The sequence below is a fragment of the Crocodylus porosus genome, unplaced genomic scaffold (genome assembly GCF_001723895.1).
Source record: "Crocodylus porosus isolate Cpor-Errol unplaced genomic scaffold, CroPor_comp1, whole genome shotgun sequence".
NCBI classification, from domain to species: Eukaryota; Metazoa; Chordata; order Crocodylia; family Crocodylidae; genus Crocodylus; species Crocodylus porosus.
The window spans coordinates 65916854-65930613 of NW_017728906.1; the positions used below are offsets into that span (position 1 = coordinate 65916854).

The 13760-nt window shown below is 38.8% G+C and overlaps 1 protein-coding gene across 1 annotated transcript in view; it reads left to right on the forward strand.

Moving 5' to 3' along the window:
- FANCB (Fanconi anemia complementation group B) overlaps positions 1 to 13297 on the forward strand; it is a 21005-nt gene extending 7708 nt beyond the window's left edge. The window contains exons 4-8 of the mRNA XM_019529297.1: positions 4282 to 4410; positions 4964 to 5130; positions 8068 to 8504; positions 10462 to 10699; positions 12757 to 13297. Coding sequence (XP_019384842.1) covers positions 4282 to 4410; positions 4964 to 5130; positions 8068 to 8504; positions 10462 to 10699; positions 12757 to 13177 — 1392 coding nt within the window. The 3' untranslated portion in view covers positions 13178 to 13297. The remainder of the gene's footprint in view (positions 1 to 4281; positions 4411 to 4963; positions 5131 to 8067; positions 8505 to 10461; positions 10700 to 12756) is intronic.
- The last annotated feature ends 463 nt before the right edge of the window (positions 13298 to 13760 follow it).

Sequence of the window (13760 nt, forward strand, 5' to 3'; positions counted from 1 at the left end):
AACCTTCTTTTTATCCCCTGTGTATTTAAAAAAGGATTTCTCGTTATCCTTGATCTGAGTTGCTAGTCCTAGTTCCAGCTCCACCTTGGTCTTCCTAACAGCCCCCCTACAATCCTGAGCAACGGAGGTATAGTCTTCCCTGGTGATGGGCTTCCATTGGGTGTATGCCTCCTTCTTAGCTTTGAGATGTTCCTGGATGCTTTTGCTGAGCCATGGGGGCTTTTGAGCACTCTTGCCTCCTTTAATCCGTATTGGGAATGTCACCCTTTGGGCTTGGAGGATCATCTCCTTCAGGAATGACCACTCTTCTTGGACTCCCAACTCCTCACCCCTCCGGGACCTCAGTGCCTCCCCGACTCGTCTCCTTAGCTCAGTGAAATCCACCCTCCTGAAGTCCAGGGCTGCTGTCTTGCTGCAGGCCTTTGCCACCCTACGCAAAGGCCATTTAACTGTTTTGTCGGTTTCTTTCCTCTGTTGAGCTGCGTTGTCTCTTGACTTTAATTCTTGTTCTTTAACTCTTAACTGCTGCCCTTTGAATTACTTAGCTGCTGAGCAGTGTCCATTTTTCTTTGATTTCATTTGTTCTTGCCTCCCTCTCTTTCAGATGGTGCCTCTACTCTGTTCTTTTCAGTTCAAGTTAAAATGTTGTGCAATACCTTTTGTCCCCAGTTTTTGTATTGTTTGATTATTATTTTTTCTTCTTTCTCTTTGAAGTTGATATTAGCTTATTTTCAATTTAGCAATGCAAAAATTGCTGCTGCTAAATCTGTTGCTTGATGTGTCCTTATAGCTGTCAAAGATAAAGGTAACATAAATCTCCAACTGATGGTATGACTAATTTGATATTTTTATTTTGCAATTTGGCAAGTTCCCATCTTTGTTCCTTCACACAGACATACCGAGGATCACACAGACATACTGAAGATACTTTCAGGAACTAGGGCAGATACCAAACATGATTCAGTGAGTCTCTTGTCAGCCCATGCTTCCCCCTTAGTCTTTCCATTTCCTGCTTGTCACTCTGATTTGGCATTAAATCTGCCCATCAGAAAGAACAAGTCATATATTGGACTTCTTCAGTTGCATCTCAGACAGAGTGTATAGGTGGAACTCATATTTCTCCTCTCCACTACTTTCCTCTGTTGGAGTACAGCAGTACACGATAGACATCTTTTAAGAAGCTGTTTTAGAATCTGGCTTTTCTGATGCAATTAGCTTCCCAACTAATGAGTGAATTTATATGTGATGATGAATATTTTTTTGAGATGAGATGCTTCATCTCTTGCATGGACTGATTTTTATCCACACCTGTAAATGTGTTCTCCCTAATGCAGGAATGGGCAAAATGCGGCCCAGGGGCCAGGTGCAGCCTGCCAGGCCATTCTATTCGACCCGCAGGGCCCCTAAAAAAAATTGAGAAAATTAATATTAGCGTGTCCTGGGCTACCTGTCATGCAGCCCTTGATGGCTTGCCGAAACTCAGTAAGTGGCCCTCTGCCCAAAATAATTGCCCGCCCCTGCCCTAATGGGATTTTAGTTGTATAGTTATCCATCTCCCTCATGTGGGATCTTTTATTATTTGAAATATTCTTATCACATTCCAGTTACCAACTTTGTGCTATTTTCTTGTAGCCAGATTTTTCAAGTTCCTGATTTGTAGATACCGCTTTCACTTCATGTAGCTTGAGAATTTAGCACTGTTCTGGCAGGGAGACATTTTTTTTTTTTTTTTCCAGAAAGGTTATGTTTGTTTAACCAGAAACAAAACTGAGCTACCACTCTGGTTTTGTATGTCTTATGAAGCTAGGTAGGATTAGTCTTCCTCACTTTATCTGGACTTGAGTGGCAGCTACACTGAGCTTGGTTTCAAGTCTTTACTGATGTTATCTTCAGGAATGACAATACATGGATATTGCACATTAGTGTTGTGTGTGTGTGTGTGTATGTATATGGTGTGTATGTATATGTGTATATATATGTGTGTATGTACATAATGTTATATTTTTACATATCTTTGGAAACTGTTTTTTTCAGAGGTTGTAGATTTATATATTTCCTGTCTACTTCTGAGAGAGTAGTGCTAATTACACTCATACCAGTACTGTGCTTATGAATGCAGCATAAAAGTCTAATTAGTTTCTATACCCCAAAATACTCTGGAATGGATGATGGGCTTTTGAGACTTCAGATGTTCAAATTCTGCTGAAAAGCAATGATGTAGCTGAGACAATTCTATTACAATTTCCAAAGTCCATTGTGTCCTGTTATTCCATGGCTGTAAATGCTTCCATATCCTAGTACAATTACTGTGAAATTCTTTCTTTACTCCAGCCTGTGGTTTAAAGGCATGTGTAAACTACTGGCTATGTATGAGCAAACTGTCTATAATGTGTGCTGTTAAAATTGAACCACTGGAGGTTGTAGACTTGCTGCTCTGGATGAGCTCCTTGCATTCCTCCCACCAGTTCTCTGTGGGCACGAGATGTTTACTGCATAGTTGCCTAATTAGCTCTGCAGTCAACGTCTCAGTGGGCACGTCTACACATGCCCCTATGGCTCCGGTGTTACTCCATCATCATTTGGTACTTCCAGAAAGAAGTACTAACTGACGGCACAGTAACAGCCTATACTGGGCACAGGTTTTTTGTTTTAGTTGCTACATCACCATAGCAATGCACTATAGTGAGGCAGCATGTTGCTATGGTGACGTACCTGCAGTGTCATGATTTTTGCCTGTGGACAGTACATCAGTGTAGCAGGTCGGTACGGTGAAACAGAATCACATGTAGATGCCTCCAGCACAGGGGTGGACAAAATACGTGCTGGATGTGGCCCACCAGACCATTCCATACAGCCTGCAGGGCCCCTAAAATATTTACAAAATTAATATTTATCCTCCCCTGGCTGCCTGTCATGCAGCCCTCAATAGCTTGCCAAAACTCAGTGGCCCTCTGCCCAAAATAATTGCCTGCCCCTGCTCCAGCATCTACATGTGCAGGGCTGCTAGGATGGAGTAAACCAATTAACTCTACCACAGGATAGTACTTATAAAAACAAGTACTATCTTGCAGCAGAGTTCTTTACTCTGTGGCAGTGCACGTATAGATGCTGACAGAGCTAGCTAGGGCATGCGGTTTGCTTCAGCATGGGGGCTGCCTGCCGGCTAGCCCTGCACTTGAGCACTCTCGTGCCCCAGCCAGACCCTTCACAACACACTGAGCTTAGTTGGAACTGCCTTGGGCTAGCAGGCTGAACCCCCAACCCAACATGCTGTGGTCCCAGGAACACATGTAAATGCTTCACCCAGTAGCAATAAATTCTAGCACAATATGTGCTGGAATTCATTGCATCGCATTAATATGCATGTGTAGATGTGCCCTGTGTCAATTTCCCATCCCTTTCTTTTTGAGAGGATCTCTGTCTGATGTTGTTGAATGGAAAATGTTAATGGTTGCCACCAGTTGGTTCTTTGACTGTAAACCATTACAGCTGGTTGAGGCTTCTGCATCTGTTTACCAGGTATCAAGGATTCCATCATTTTGCCCATCTTGTCTCTTAACTATTGCTTAAAAACAGAAGTTCTACCTGACTGAAGTCTGGAACATCTTTTGACATTTTTAAAAAATAATTAAATGTTCTGTTCAAAAGTTATTGGCTTTCTGTATAACACAGTAAGAAAAATACCATCAAAATAAGTATAACAGAGAGAATGGTTCATTTGGCTGATAATCAATGCCAACATAAAAATTCCAAAATGTGTGTGTCTGCGTGTGTGTGTGTGAGTATACATTATGCATATATACACATTCTAGGGCTGTACGAAATTTCGGTAGCTGTTTTATTTCATTTCAAATTTGGATGTTTCAGCGGTCGAAAACCAAATCTGAAATGAAACACAGGACTCCTAAACGGCTTCAAAATGAAATGGGTGGTCCAAAATGTTTTGGAAATTTTCCTAAATGATTTGGATGTTTCCGAAAGGATTTGAATATTTCAGAGCTGTTTTGGAGGCAGGCTTCCAGGGAAAGAGGGAGGAGGAGGAGTGGGGAGAAGAACTGCTCTGATATTGACATCTGTAGCTGGTGGCCAGTGTTAAGGATCTGTCCCCAAGGGCCCTTCCAATCCCTGATTAGATTGCTGCTGTTCAGGCAGATGCTTTTAGCTAACTTGCAGAAAAATGACACCCTTTGTTGCATCTCCATTAGGTGTTTTACACAACTATGGTGGCAGCCAGTTTATGATGCAATTAAGCATTGAGAAATGTCTTTTTATACCTTATAGGCTGGTTATACTTCTGTTCAAAAACTGCAGCAGCATCTAGTGCTCAAAGAGAAGGTCCTTTTTGAATCTTGCAGAGCATTAGTCAATCTTGTTCAAGAGAGAGAACATGTTTTACCAACTGCAGAAGAGGTAAGATATAGGTGTTATGACAGCTTAATCCATTTTACAAAATACATTTTAATATTTTTTTCAGAGCTGGAGAAGGAGTTACAGTGGGGAAAACAAAAATATTGAATGTTGCATATCTAAAGTATCTCTGGTTTTAGCTAGTCTTAAGGATAATCCTATTAGGAAATAGCTAACAACTGAATAGTTTTAGGTGCAAAACATGTCAAGTGATCAAGTGGAAATAATGCCAAAACAAAGTTAATGACAGCCTTGTTCAAGCCAATTGGATTGTATAGCAGTTCAGGGTTGTGAAAATCTTGCAGCAGAAGGATGAATTTTGAATTTGGGTTAATGCATATGAGTTCATGACAAAAACAATTGTATAAATACATTTCAAATAAATATACTGTAGAGATTAACTAGGTATATTTCACACTTCACTTATCTTAATTCTCTCCTTAGGTGATTTGTGCATTTTGAGATAAATTAGAGAAAAACATTTTAAGTTCTGCAGTGACTATAATACTTGCACTTCATTTATCTTAACATGTATTTTCTTTTTTTTTTTTATAAGGAAGGTCTTGTTTCTCTCTGGGATGATACAGAAGATCCTTTTTCTTCTCTTAATAAAGAGACAGCATTGGGATCTGAGGATCCAGAACAAATCATAGAGAACTTGTGGCAACGTGTGGTGGATGATAGCTTGGTAATTGGAGTACAAATAACAGAATCACTTAACTTGTAAGTAAATAGGTGTGCCTAATAACTTAAATTCCATAAGGCTGTTCATAATAATTCTTTTGGATTGTGCCCTGCAGCTGCAAAAGTGACTGCAAAGGAAAAATTAGATTGCTATCTTTTGGCTTTTATATTTTAAAAAAACACCAAAAAACTGTATTTATCGGCATAAAATTAACACACAGAAATGTGAAAAAACAGGTAGAGCTAAAAGCATGAACACACTATTCTATCTATTCTATTCTGTAGTCTGGATAAATCAGCACTGAAGGTTTTTTTCTAACTTGTGTTCCGTGAATTAGGCTGCTTCTTTATTATGTTAAGCTGCTTCTTTATTATGAATGTTTTGCCAGTGGGAAGCAAAGCCAGCATATACAAAGATTTTGCTGGTAGATCTTCTTTCTCCTCTCTCCATGACTAGAATAAGCTGTAGTGACAAATCAACAGTTTTGTCAGTACTCGGAAGCTAGATCAGGCATTTGTTAGCACAACTACATTTGACCAAAACTATACCTCTTAATATCCTTAAATGACATAACTTTGTTGGTAGTAGTTTATAAAATAGATGTGACTTCATATAAAATCTACATGTTGCTTTCTTAACATTAGTTTCTTACCGTTCTTGGCAAGCAGGGGCTATTGACAGATAAGAAAATGATTCAAATTGTAGAAGGGGAACAGGGAGAGGCAGGACAGTTACTATGTTTGAGTTGTATCATTCATAGTTAAACCGCATCAACTTAACTCCACTCACCACAGGGTAAGATGGAAGTACAAAATAGTTACTGTGCAGCAGCAGACGTACTTGTAAGTCCCTGTTTATATCATATTCTTGTCATCGGGGAAGAGTAAAATAGAAGACATTACTGACCCCTTGAATATCATTTGGTTCCAATAAGTGCACGAGACGCTTATGGGTTTTGAACTGAATTATGTGAGGCATAAATTAGATTTATTTACTACGTGTAAAAATTATCTATATAATTTTGTCTTTAACATGTTGTTCATGATGTGTGTACATTGCTTGTTGGTAATTAAACATGTTAAACTACTGTTACGTTTTGCCCTAGAAAAGTATCATTACCAAGTATTTCATTTGCAAACTACAAAAGACACAGAACTCTCCTGTTTTGAACTACCTTCCTGCAAGCAAGGTAGTTCAAGTTTAATAAATTAAGCTTAAAAAATTCCAGTTCCACTGAAAATCCAACTAGTGATTGTGAGTGAACTGACCTGCTGCTCTACCTAAGCCATAGGTGTAGTTTCTCAACTACCAGATTCCCAGAATTTTTATGAAACCTTATGTCGTCATCTTGGCAGCCTCTATGGAGCCACTGGAGGAAGAGATTTTAAGAGCAGAAACTTTAAAAATACTTTGCTCTTGTGCATAGCACTTCTCATTGGTGGATCTGAAACTTTTGCCAAGGAAATTAACAATACTGTTCTTAGAAATGGTGAAGCAGCTAAAAACAGTGATGTGACTGTCAGGGTTATGTGGTATATCAATAACCGTTCTGGGAATAGAACCAACTCTTCAAAATGTGTGTTTGATGCTTGCTCCACTTAGCCCTTAAAATACTCTTTTCCAGATTTAATAGCACTTCATTGATTATTTTTCCCTTTTTACTAATAAAGCAAAATTGCAGTGTTGTGTTATGTCATGTTGTAAGCTGATGTCACTTTGCTGCAAAGAATATTGCAAAGAATTTATAAGACTTCCAAGGGCCTTTCATTCTTTGAATGGCATTAGTTGAATGATTAAATCAGGGATTGGCAACATTTTTGGCTAGAGGGCTAAAAACATCCCACCCCTGACTCATGTCTTGACTTGGCATGCCAGGGGCAGACTGGAAAATTGTGAAGGGCTTAATCCTCCTTGCTGGTGGTGGCTGCACCCAGGCCTCCAGGCAGAGGGTAGAGGAGGGGCCAGGGTTGTACTTCCCTGGCAGGCACCTTCCCTGCCTTGTGCCCTGAGGTGCACATGTAGTCGCTGCCACCACAGAGCCCGGCCAGGGCTCCAAAACCTGGTGCAGCTGTTTGTAGCCTCCTGGCTGCAGCCAGCCCAGCTACAGAGCCCAGGCTGCTTGCAGCAGGGCTTGCAACCTCCTAGCTACTTGCTGCAAGCAGCCTGGACTCTGTGGCTGGCTGCAACTGCCTAGAGCCCAGACTGACCATGGCATGCCAAGAAAAATGGCCTTGCATGCCATGGTTTGGCATGTGTGCCAGGGGTTGCCAACTCCAGGACTAAATCAAATGTTCTTAAAAGCTGTTGAAACAAAACCCAATCTGAGACCACTATGCAAAGGAAGAAGAGTTCAGAAATTTCACATAGCTATTTTCATTTCCTTTAAATGGTAACACAGAATCTTAATTTGAAATCCATGTGTTAGTTAAACAGAACTGGACAAGACTTCTAAAATTAAAGATGGAATACAGCTATGTCTTTCACTTTTAATACTTAAAGAAAGAAGGCAAGTTGCTGTTCTAACTTTTAAAATATTTCTAATGTATTATAAGAAAACAAAATATATACATAAGAAGGGTTAAGCTATTTAGTTTGGCCATGGCAGATGTTTTTCAATAGAAGTGAAGATTTAGGCACTCAAATTCTATTGACTTTTGAGTAGGAGTTGAACATCCGCCTTCCATTGGTTTTGAAAATATAGGCTGGGATTTTTATTGAGAGCAACTAAAACATATTATTGAAATACCTTCAAAAAGTTGATTGTATACCTTTGTACTGTTGCATTAAAAAGTCTCTTTTATTGCATGCATTGATAATTTTTGCTGTACATATGAGAAGGTCTGACAAAACTTAATTTTGAATCTGCAAGACATGAAAGCTCTAAATGTTAGTACCTGTATTGGGAATGTAAAAAAGCTTGGCTAATGATAAAATATGAGTTTTGAAATCCAGTAATCTTGCATGTGTTTCCATAGGTCACTGAATGATGTCAGTTTATCCCTAGTCATGGATCAAAGCTCCACTTCAGTTTCTCCCATTAGATGTCAGAATAAAATTGTTAAATTAAACAAGGCTTTCTCGGCAATGTCCATCTCTTCATGCCAGACTGAACCACCAACAAAAAAGTTAAAACTGGACTTCCATAGCAAGAATTATGTGAAAAAAGAATACCATGAAAGATCTTGTAAAGTTCTGGCAGATGGAGTAAAAACATTCATTGCTGTTACCCAACTTTCACCACTACTTGCATTTCGTAATGTGTGTTGTACAGTGCTCCTGCATGCAAAGAGGAGAAAACAACAAGATGGCATCTTACAGGGAAACAAGAAAATTACTCTGTGTGGAAAAATGTCATTAAATCTGGGAGATATTTCAAGTGGAAAATATTCAATAAATGTGTTGAATGACAATAGTAAGTGTACAAGCAAAAAAATCCATGCAATCTTTTATTTATTTATTTTGTTATGAAAGCACTGGTTAAAGTTCTGAACTTTTTTTTCCTTCAGACCATGGTAAAGACATCCTTGCCCTTGTCATAGGATTCTGTATTCAGTTTCTATCACTGTTTCAAGAAGTAAATAACTGGAATAGACTCTTAGAGAAGAGTGACAAATGTATTAATGGCATAGAAATACTTCTAAGTGAGTAGAGATTGAAAAGATGGGTTATTCAATTTAGAGAATTAGGAGGTGTTCATATAAAAGTACGTTTTTAAAGATGGTGTTGGGAAAGTACCCTATGAGCTTCATTGTAATTGATTTGTCAAAAAACAAGAGAAGCACTCTTAACCGTCCTTCAGGACAAATAAATTATATGGCAACACTTAATTTTGTGCCTGCTGTAAAAAATGAGGCACAAAAACAACTTGAACTGCTCCTTTTTCCTGTTAAAATTATGGGGGTGCACTGATAAAGATTTTCTCAGCCAATACAGATGGCCAGCTGTTAATCAGCCATTTTGTCTGATACCAATCCAATACCTGATTTACAGAAATGCAGTCCAGTGGCATCTAGCTGGTAAGTCCTTGTAGGGGGAAGGGCCATGGGGGAGGGAAGGGGTGTGGGGGTGCAGATGGAGGCCCCGGATTTGTGTGTGGGGTGAAGGTGAGCTGTTTGCTGTGGGCTCAGGACCAGAGGCTGCACCAGCCTCTTCCTGGCAGGGGGCTCTACTTGGGGTGGGCAGCAGCTCTGGGAGGGGAGGCTACCGCCACCCCAAAATTCCCTGTAGTTCCCCCCTCCTAGCACCACTGCTGCCCACCCCGAGCACAGACCCCCACTGGGAAAAGGCTGGCACAGCCCCTGGCCCTTATCCTGCAGCGGGCAGCTTACCACTCTGCGCACATGCATCCTCCAGGGCTTCACAGAATGACAGGGAGCTGTCCGTGGCTCCATCCCACTGCTGGGGTGGCATTCACCACCCTGGTTGGGTAGTACTTCTTCACTGGAGGCCTCTATCTGCCTGCCCTCCGACACACCCTTTCTCCCCCACACAGACTTAACAGATGCTGCTCTCCAAGCTGCTGGGCTACATTCCTGGCCATGTGCATGCTGCAGCTGCACACATTACACAGCATTTATTGATGACATTATCAGCTATACCAGCCCAAAAAAGCCTGTTGCCAGTAATGTTAATTTTCCTTTTATTGGTGCCGAGCTGATATGCCACCAATATATTGGTGCACCTCTAATATAATTATACAAAACAGAATTTTACTGAGATAAATGACTAACATTTTTTAGATTAACTTTGAGCAATAATATTGAAATCCCTGAAACTTTTGTTGAACTATTCAGCAATAGATCAGACCTTCAAGGGCATATCTACACTGTAAACTTGCCTTCACTTACAGATACTCTGGCATGCCGTGCTGCTCCACTGAGACCACTTCTTAAACTGAAAGCAATATAATTATGTTTGAAGTGCTACAGCCTCGTTAGCACTGATACTCACCAGGGACAATTAGCTCACTTCTAGTGTCACTGCAGATGCTTCACTGCTGCTTATTTGTCAGGCAGCATAGGTAAAGCACACAAAGTGTGTTTGATAGTGTTCCTGCTTGGCATAGTAAGCTTGAAGTGTAGACATATCCTTATTTATTTAAAAGAATAGGTCCCAGTTGGCCAGATTTAGATTCACATTACCTACACTGTTGCCTGCAAAAGCTCATGCCTCTCTCAATCAGTTAGTCTATGCCAAGGTATACTGAGGAATCATAGTTCCAGTTTCCTTCTGGTAATAGTGAAAAAAAAAGTAAATTAAAATTAAGTTTGAAATCTAAACAGAAATGCCATTTTTGCTCAGAATTTAAATTATTTATGAAAATACCAAATGTTTGGTTCAAAACCCTTTTTGTTTTTTTTTTCTTTCAGGTACAATGGAAGATGTATTTGCTATTCTTGGGGTCTCTCTCAAATTCTCCTTTCACATAATCTCATCTGAATGTACACTGACTCTTGTGAACATGTGGCTACAGGATCAAATGAAATGTACACCAGTCAAAGAATGTCCTGAAAATATGGTCTGTCATAAATTGGGAAGTCTGCATGGCACAGTCTTTAACTGGAATTTGAAAACTCCATTCAAAGGAAATTTAACATTGTTTTGCAGGTAATGGTTTGAAAAGATTAGGGAATACCCAGGCCTCCTTAAACAAGCCTGAGGCAGAAGAATAACCTTTTCATTATTACTGTGTGGTATAGTAATTATATGCATAGCAGTGATGGCATCTAAAGCTATTTTTAAATGACAAAGCTATGCCTGTTAGAAAGTATGATTTGGATGGCCCTTTTTGATCATACATAGGTGCTCTGCATAGATAAGTGAGCATAAAATCTAAGTATATACAGTACTAACACTAATGTCAGGAAATGTAAAGTTATATGAACATAAAATATTCTATATTCCACAGTTGTAAGAGTTCACTTGCTATCCTGAGTGTGTCTCAGGATCTGTGCCAATATTCCTTTGGAATTAGGAGTTGGAGTTTTCATTACTAACCTTATAGTTTCAGATGAAGGCTAGCATTTTACAGGCTTCCTTGTGGGCTGTATATTTTTTTAAACAAACAGCCTGTGTCAATTTGCAGTATGCAGATATCAGCTGATCACACTAATTCCATACTTTTCAGTTTGTTGAGTTGTACATTTTAATAACTTCAGTTCTAACTGCAAGATTGTATTGATTTAGGAAAATCATACATTCCAGTAAATACAATATGGATATATTTAAATTAAAATAAGCTTTCATTTGTCTTCTTGGCTGTCGTGAAAACCAGAAGACCTACATACTGCAAATTAAACTATTTGTCACTTTTTCAGTTGGGTAACAGTACCTCAAATTTAATTTTTTCTCTGTGTCATATACATGCCCAATTAATTCCTGTTTTTCAAGATCTGATAAATGAGATATAAATATTTTTGAATAGTTTTGATTATATTTTCCTTTTTTCACATACATCACATAGACTGAAATTAACTGTGTTTAGACTTGTTCACAATTGAGTAAGCTATAGAATTTCTGATACCAGACTAAGGAGTGTGTTGATGGTAATAAAACTCCTGTTTTATTATTTGGTTTAGCAGTATTCACAGTGTGCTATGTAAGTATTTCTCAAAATATGAAAAATGGTGCATTCCTTGACCTGAAGAGTTTACAGCCTAAAAGTCAGAATAATGAAAAGGTTACCCTTCATCTCTGGTGGGTAGAGCCTTCTCTTTGAAATATGTATCTGATGGATATAAGTTGTATTAAACTTCAAACAATAGTTAACTTTTCCTTATTCACAATTAACTTTGTTCAGATAGTTGGTATTTCTTTAACACAAAACTGAAACCACAAGCTATGTTGCACTAAGGTGACTAAAATTTCACTAACTCCTTGCACATGGTTACTTCTAATGAGGAATATCTTCATCTTTCATTGTTTTCAAATGGATGGATATTGGATTGCCTTTGAAAGAAATAGTAGGCCCTATATTGTGGTTAAAAAAACAGAATACATTGTGAATATTGCTTGTTTCATGAGTCAGAATTAGATTAGTGGGCTCTCAAGTTTGTCTAATCTGTAGTTTCAATAGTCTTCTCTCTTCTGAGGAGCAGAACCTAGCCCAGCAGAGCAAAAAATAGCACTTGACAGGTCCCTGCAGTTTCCTTTTTCCCAGAGATCAGCATCCATAGTACTTTTACATCCCACATGTCATAGAAGAAGCTGGGAGAGCAGCTTTTCTATTGCCTGTATAATTGTTTCTAATTTTATTTAAAACTCAGGAAAACATTGCATACTTCAGCCAAGGATTAAGACTGGTTAAGTTTTAACATACCCAGCCATACATTGCAAACCCTTATACAAGGAAAGTACTGTGGGATTACAGTGCACATCTGCTGGTAGTGACAGTACTTTCTTAAGAAATAGATGACATGGTACTGTTAATTTAGGGTGCTTTTTTTTCACTTGAGTATCAGCTAGTGGTGCTAAAGCCTGCTTGGTTTTAGTGTCTTTGCTGACGTGCATTTACTCTACCTACAGTAGTTGGTTATAAAAGTAAACAGATCTGTAAATTATTTTCCCCATTCAGTTTAAAGTAACATTTTAATCATTCTTTCTGTAGAGATTTTTGAGAGAAATGGGGAAGATGTGTTTCACTGGTAATGCTTTTATTTTTACAGAAATAAAGCTGTCTTGTTCCAGTGTCTTCATAGTCTCGTTAACATTCTCCCACCAAACTGTAAAATAAAATACCGAAAATTAGAAAGCAAGGACATCCTTGCTAACCAGTTTCTACTGGCTTTGGAAAAGGAAATGGTCACCCTGAGAGAGTCATTCTCTGCTGCAGAAAGTGAACTTGGAGACAACTTCATATCAAGGTATGAAGCAGGGAAGATGATGAACAGTGTCACAGTGGCTTCTTTATTGGATAATAAGCAAACAGTGCAGCAATTCAGAAAGGAGCTTCAGAGTGACCAGAAGCAAAGCACATTGGGTATGAACCAAACAGTGAGTGGTAACCTTTACAGAGGAATTGCTTTGAAAATGACTGAGGCTCAACTGAATTCTGATATAATTGCATGGAAACTGCACAACTCATAACTGTCTCCTTAACTTTATTTTGAATATTTTTATTAATGATTATATCGAGCACTATTTATATTTTATTTTTCCATTTGTAATTTCATCTTAAAAGATGGAGAATAAAACTACTTTTTTCTACTTGTTTGTTGCTACTGTTTGTCAAATATTGCTACACTGTTTTGAAGGTGTCTAATTGTTTTGGAGACTGTAAGGGAGGGAGTTAAACAGCAAAGTTCCAGTGAAGGTCTTGATATGGTTCAAGAAATTCTTAGAACCCTTAGCATTTTGTCCAGGGTTTTCAGCTGGCCATGTACTTTCAAAATAGCATTCTCAGTTTGATTTCCCCCACCCTCCTCCCCCTGCCTTTACTGAGTTGGTAAGGAATTAGAAATCTTGTTCTTGTTCCTTGAAATAGTAAATCTGGTTTTACTTGTGTATACAAATGGCTCCAGAACACAACTTAGATGGAGTGGACAGCTCAGAAATGCATATAGGATGCATCAAGGCAGAGGCAGTAAATATTAGTGACTAACTAATAAACGCAAAAAAATAGAGAGCCAGCTTATAGTCAAAATACAAAACAGATAATGGGACAATAAAT